This window comes from Rhinolophus ferrumequinum, chromosome X (genome assembly GCF_004115265.2).
Source record: "Rhinolophus ferrumequinum isolate MPI-CBG mRhiFer1 chromosome X, mRhiFer1_v1.p, whole genome shotgun sequence".
NCBI lineage: Eukaryota > Metazoa > Chordata > Mammalia > Chiroptera > Rhinolophidae > Rhinolophus > Rhinolophus ferrumequinum.
Window position 1 is genome coordinate 97,953,132 of NC_046284.1, and position 6,550 is coordinate 97,959,681.

At 44.4% G+C, this 6,550-nt stretch overlaps 1 protein-coding gene across 1 annotated transcript; it reads right to left on the reverse strand.

The window, feature by feature from the left end:
• Positions 1 to 833: 833 nt before the first annotated feature.
• On the reverse strand, positions 834 to 3,529 carry LOC117018924 (melanoma-associated antigen B16-like). The gene is made up of 3 exons (XM_033100296.1): positions 3,459 to 3,529; positions 2,873 to 2,948; positions 834 to 1,898 (listed from the first exon to the last, which is right to left on the reverse strand). The coding sequence occupies exons 1-3, from the start codon at positions 3,527 to 3,529 to the stop codon at positions 834 to 836; spliced, it is 1,212 nt and encodes a 403-aa protein (XP_032956187.1).
• Positions 3,530 to 6,550: the final 3,021 nt, after the last annotated feature.

Genomic DNA, 6,550 nt, shown 5'->3' on the forward strand with positions numbered 1-6,550 from the left:
GTATATGGCAATTTCTGTCAAATAAAAACATTACAGTGTGTCCTCATCCACCTTATTCACTGAATGTGGCGCTGTGAGACTTCTGGCTCTTCCCCAAATTCAAAATGATTCAGGACATCGAGACAGCCATGACAGCACAACTAAAGACATTCACAAAAGAGGACTTCCAGAACTGCTTCAGAAAGTGGCAAGAACAATGGGATAAGTGTGTTCGAAGCAAGGAGGAGTGTTTTGAGGGGGACTAATGACAATGTGTCTTTTAGTGTAGTGATTTTTTTGTATTTAAACATTCACCTTTTTTTTTTTTATCATACCTCATATATGTCGTTTAATTTTACAGAATGGCTGATTGAAAAGGATATGGGAAGCCAAGAACTGACCATCTTTTAGGGTTTTTTTATTGATCCCAACTATTTTACTGTTGAGTTCTTTGACAATTTCAAGGTAATGCCTATTTGAATGTCATGTTATCTTTTTTCAGAAGACAAAATAAGTTTGTCAGTGTCAGTGTATTGTGAAACACAATGCAAGCAAAACTTGTGTTCTTGTTTCATAAACAGCAATTAATGTATGATCAATGTCATTCATAAACTTAGATTCTGAAGCTTAATAAAATGTTATATTTAAAGGAAGAGCATTTGAAAACTCACTCCCCCCAAAAAAGAAAAATTCAAGTCACCCACATAGAATAGGCACACACAGATTTTATACAGTGTTTTTGCTTTATTCCCCCTCCAGCCTTCCACTATTTGAAACGTTGACTTCCCTCATGAAAAACAAAGTGAGGAATCTACCTCAGGCTTCATTAGGGATGGGAGAAGCTATTGGATGTGTCACTGTAAGTTGCACTGGCCATGGCAGCAGTGCCAGCCAGCCCTGGCTGCAGCTCTAGCCTTCTCTACTTCATTTCTCAAAGCCTTCTCAAACAGGGGTGGGAAGCAAGTGGGGTGAGACTGACTGATCTTGGTCAAAAACTCCAGCAACTTCTTCTTGCTGACTTCAGTGTGGGCTCTTGGGCCCCACAGGTATTCATAACGTGGGGGATCACTGTTGGGTACCTGCTGGTACTCCAGGTATTTTTGCCACACCAAATTTTTGATGGTATGCTTACTTCTAAACATGAAGTTCTCCCTCCAAGAATATAAGTCTATCATATTCAGTACTTCCAAGATCTCCTCCTCAGTAGCGTGATTGCCCTTCACAAAAATCACTCCCAGGATAAATATCAGGAGGCTGGTGTTGGGTGCACCCTCTTCACCACTCAGCCTTGGATCATAGGTGAGGCCTAGTTTGTTGACGAGGGCATAGGAGTGGCTGCTGGATTCGACTTCCTTCACCTCAACGCCAAAGACCAGCTCCATGTGATCAGAAGCTTTCCTGAGGATCTCAGGGAAGGCATCCCTGTCCTCTTTGATAACAATATCTATCATGTCTGCCTTTTTGGTTTGGAGCACATTCATTTTATATTCGCACAGCAGGAAATCCACCAGCAAAGTCGCCTTCTCATCTAAAGGGTTTAAGGTCAAGTTCTCAGTGCCTGGCAGGTACTTTGAAGAAGCTGAACTATTCTTTCCTTGTCTGCCAAAAAGCTTATTTGATTTCTTTGATGAGGTGACTCTGATGACAGTATTAGATGAGTAGGCACTCTGAGGACACTGTGGAATACTGTCTGTCCCAGCAGCTACAGTCTCCTTTGAATTGCCAGGCACTAGAGGATGGGAGGAGAGGTGGGTCTCCTCTAGAGACTTGGAGACCTGTGCAACCTCTAGGCGCTGGGTCTCATTGTGGGCATGGTGCTGTTTCCGTGTGCAATGTGGAATCTTCTGATACTGAGACATTCTCACTCTTGGTGGTGGTAGCAGGCAGGAATATAGGCAGGAGGGTTGATGATAGAGGACCTAGGGAGAAAGGGAAGATGTGAGTGGCCTCATCTGGTAAACTGTGATGAGCAGTGCCCCTACCCATCTTTTCCTGAAGGCAATGCTTTAGGGCCTCACAGGTCCCCTGTCCTGACCTGTAAGAAGGTGAAGGAGGAAGTGAGAAGGGACTTCAGGGTGTAGTCAGCCAACCCAAGCCAAGGTTACCCAGAACTGATAACAGCAGGTGGAGTCAGGCTCTGTGTGATTGCTTCTGTTTGGGGGTGGGTGGTCCCCTCTGTCTTTGATCAGGATCCTCACTGTGACCCCAGGAAGTATCTGGGGCTCTTCTCTCAGAGGACTTAATCTCTTTGAGACACTTGAGTTAAAAAGAAGCCAGGGGGTACCTCAGACTGACCGCTCTTCTCAGCCTCTCAGCCAGGAAAGTCACAGGAGTGACAGATACTGAAGGGAAGGAAGTGAGGGGGCCCCTCATTTAGTCATACCTGCCTGGGCTACCCAGAGATAACGGAGGAGGGCAGATGTCTGTTGGAGCTCTGTTTTTCTGATGTGTGTGGTCCCCTCAATCCTTACTCAGGGTCATGACTTTGACCTTAATAGAAACTGAGACACCTCTCTCTGCTAACTCAAGACAACAGCCCTCAGGTTCCCAAAGCCAGTCAGAAAGCACCAACGTCTGGCAACTATTCCAGGGCCTATTGGTCTGACAACAGGGAAAGGGCTCTTTGAGGCCCTTACTGTTCTAGAGTGTGTGATACCCTCAGTCCCCACTTAGCATCTTCTTTTGATTCTTGTCAGGGCCTGGGATTCTTATCTCTGTTTACCTGAGGCTGCACCTCTCAAACTAATGTTCTCACCATCCTCATACTTCCCAGGCAGAAGTCAGGGGAAGTCACTTCTGTCCATCCCTTCTCCTCTGGGGTTGACAACAGAGTGCTAAGGGGCCTTCTCAATTCTGGGAGAGAGAGCTCCTCAGTCCTCAGTCGGCATCTTACCTTGACTCCTGGCTGGGTCTGGGACTCCTCCCTCTGCTCATCTGAGGCAGCAATCCTCCGAATGGGCCTCACCTCCCTGCAAACCAAAGGGTAGAAGTCAGAGGCAACTCAATCTGACAGCTATTCCAGGACCTCCAAGAGCTGACAGCAGGGACCGGGGCCTTATCTAGGGTTTCCCTCTATTGTGAGGTGGGTGGTCCTGTTAGTCTCCACTCAGAGTCTTATGCTGAGAGTTGTCAGGGCCTGCCATTCCTCCCTCTGCTGAACCGAGGCCTGCTCCCTAAGAACAAAGTACTCACCACCCTGAGATTCTCCAGGAAGACTCAGTGGATGTCAATCCCAGCTACTCTGCCCAGCGCCTCCTACGGATGACAAGAAGCCTGGGAGTGTGGAGCACTCCTCCCAGTGTGGAGTAATTGTTCCCTACATATTCACTCAGCACCTTTCCTTGACTCTGGTAGAGGCTGAGACTCCTCCTTCTGCCCACTGGAGGCTGCGCCCCTCAGGCCAAGGCCTTTACCTCTCTGAGACTCCTAAAGCAAAAGTCAGGGGAAGTGACTTCCAGCTATGCCCTGACCCTGTTCACCCAGGGCTGACAGCAGAGGTCTGAGGAGGCCCTCCATTCTGGAGGAGTGGTCCGTCAGTCCTCACCGGCATCTTACCTTGTCACCTGGCAGGGTCTGGGGTTCCTCACTCTGCCCACCTGAGGCGGTAATCCTCGGAACGGGCCTCACCTCCTCGCAAACTCAATGTGGAAGTCAGGGAGCAACTCAGTCAGGGGGTTCCTAAGGCTGGAGCAGAGGCTGGGCTCTTCACTGTGGAATCCGCTCTATTCTTTGGTGGTGGTGATATCATTCCCTATTCAGTATCTTATCTTGAAACTCTGCTTACTGTGGCCACGCCCCTCAGACCGAGGCCTTCAACCACCCTCAGATTCCTGAGGTCCAAGTCGGTGGTAACGCTTAAGTCTGACAGTTATTCCAGGGGCTCCCCGAGACAACAAAAGGGACGGGACTTTACTCCGTGGGGCTCCCTCTATTCTGGGAGTATTGATTCCCTCATTTAGTGACCTCACCTTGGTACTTGAACAGTGCGAGGTCGCCTCCTTCTGCCGAACGAGGCCGCGTCTTTCAGTAGAGACCTTCACCAACGATGCTCTGAAAGCGGGAGTTAGGGGAGGTCCCTTCCTCTCCTACTCCTCGTCCCCTCCTCCCCCAACTTTCTATGGTGACCAGGTCTTACCAGGCTTACAGCAGGAGTAAGGTTCTGTGGGGCTCCATACATTATAGGGTATTTAACCCCATTCACGGTCTTCACCCGGAATCCTGGCAGGGCCAAGGACTCCTCCCTCCACAGAACTGAGTTTGTGACCCGTATACCAAGGCCCTCTCCACTGTCAGACTCCCACGAGGCAGGAGTCAGAGGGATCCTCCATCTGAGAGTTATCCTGGAGCTTCTCACTGCCAACAATGATGGTGGAACTCTAGAAACTCCCTCCGTTCTAGAATCCAGGGTGTCATCAGTCCCCACTGGGTGTCTTACCTGGGCCTTACAAGGCCTCTGCTAACCTGAAACACGCGAACCTTCTTGACCTAAAGTCCTCACCACCCACCTTTAGACTTCTGGGGCCAAAATCAGGGCTTGCCACTTCTAGCAACCTCTGCCAGGAGTTTCCAGGGGTTGACAGCAGGGGCGAGGCTCTGCGGGAGTCCCTCTCTCCTAAGTGAAGTGATTGTCGCAGTCTATACCTGGGCTTGTCTTTTTTATTAATTACTTCCTAGGCAATGCCACCTCATTGCCAATCTGTATGCATTTGCCCCACTGTGACTCTCATAGAGATTGAGTCCAAGTTCTAGGTTAGATGCTAGGTGGTGAAGCTGCAGCACAAGGCATAAACACACACACACCTTCCCTTTGGGTCCTTTGGCCAGCCAGTTGGGCACCTTCTGTTCTAAGACTTTATACAGGGAAGAGCTTTGTACAGACACATTGTTAAGAGCCTTGCCACTCCTGTTGGAAACACTGCATCATTTCATATAATCATGAAGTGGAGGAATTCTAACAGCCAGCATCCACCCACTAGGTTAATGTGTGCCACCTAACTTCTAATCATTGGAGAAATAATTGAAATAATAAAGCAGAACAGAACTCAGAAATTGTCATTTTATGGATGAGGAGCCTGGAGCATAGGGAGGTGTTGAAGTGTTTTGCAAGTGATTTGTTACCAATCAGAGTTAAAATACTAAAGTTGTGCTCTATAATTATGTTCTCACTGAAAACATTTCAAATAATAGAGTCAAAACAAAATCCTCTCTTGCCTTTTCAATCCTCTCTGTCACCTGCATCACCATATAACCTTATTATGAGGTAATTTTGTATTGATATAATTGTGCATCTTATTTATATAAATCAAATTTATGTAAATTACATAAATGTAATAATAAAGTACATATTTTTTGCTATTTGCTTTTCCCTCCAATTAATAATCTATCTGGAAAAGTGTTTCATATCAATCTTCAGAGTGGCCCGTAAGTTCGAAAAACAGGTAATGTTATTTTATTATTATTTGCAAATTGAAGATGTCCTTAATGTCATTTTGTATATTGTCTATATTTCTAGACTGTACAAGCAGTCTATATAGATCTGCCATTCTTTTATTTAAAAAGTAAAATATTTGGCTACTTGTATAATTGAAACTCACCCATATTTGTCTTTAAATATTTTCATGAATGGAAAGAGTGTTGAGATATAATTAGTGTGCTAGGTATTGCTCATGAGAATTAGTAGGCCATTCTCTCCCTGGGTCATGAGAAATGTGAGAAACAAATAAATTAAAAGATTGAGTACTCCTATACTATACCTTTCTGTCTTTTATAGACTTACCTCTTCATTTCCATTTCTTGTTCTGCAAGGTCAGTCCAAAGCTTTACTGATCACAGTGATGAAATAGTAGTGTATTGTGAAGCATATGCAAAACATGATGACCTAATCCTGACATCCAATGGCCCAAAGGCTCTAACACAAGGTCCAGTTTTTCATTTGCTTTTTGAGAGCTTATGATTTTATTTCTATGCTGTCTTTGGGTAACACAGAGTCATCACCTAATACATCTTGTTATGGAATCATTTTAAAGCTGTTTAGATTTATTTTGTTTATTTACATTCCTTTTTCTGAGACAGGGAGATGAGAGTAAGACAAACTCCACCTTCTGTGCTTTTATTTCATTCCTTTTATCCACTCTCATGTACTATATTATTAGCATAAAATAGATTTAATTCCTTTCCTTCTTACATGTTTCAGGATTTGAAGACAGAGATTATTCATGGACTACATGGAATTAATGTCATCTAGAATTTTAATGCTTCCTTCTTCATTTTTTCCCCAGTATTTGAGTCAATGTTACGACTCCTTTAAAGCAAAAGTATTTTAAAATGGGTAAAATTCTGAATTATACTGTTTAATATGATGTATTTTAATATCATATTAAATACTTAAGATTGACAATGACCATGTTGTACATTAAGTCAAAAATCGGAAATAGAAATATTTTTTCTTTAAATGTAACAAGTGGATTTCTGATCACAACTGTTTTAATGAGTTCATTGTTCCATAAGACTTAACAATTGTTATTGGAAATCTGTTCTATTGAGAAAAGTAAATTAAAGCATTAAATTACTT

Excerpts from the sequence above, each read along its gene's own strand:
- LOC117018924 (XM_033100296.1), bottom strand. The coding sequence starts at position 3,529 with ATGCCGGTGAGGACTGACGGACCACTCCTCCAGAATGGAGGGCCTCCT. Across the intron at positions 2,949-3,458 it reads ACCTCTGCTGTCAGCCCTGG|GGAGGTGAGGCCCATTCGGA; the intron begins GTGAACAGGGTC and ends TTTGGTTTGCAG. Across the intron at positions 1,899-2,872 it reads AGACCCAGCCAGGAGTCAAG|GTCCTCTATCATCAACCCTC; the intron begins GTAAGATGCCGA and ends CTTTCTCCCTAG.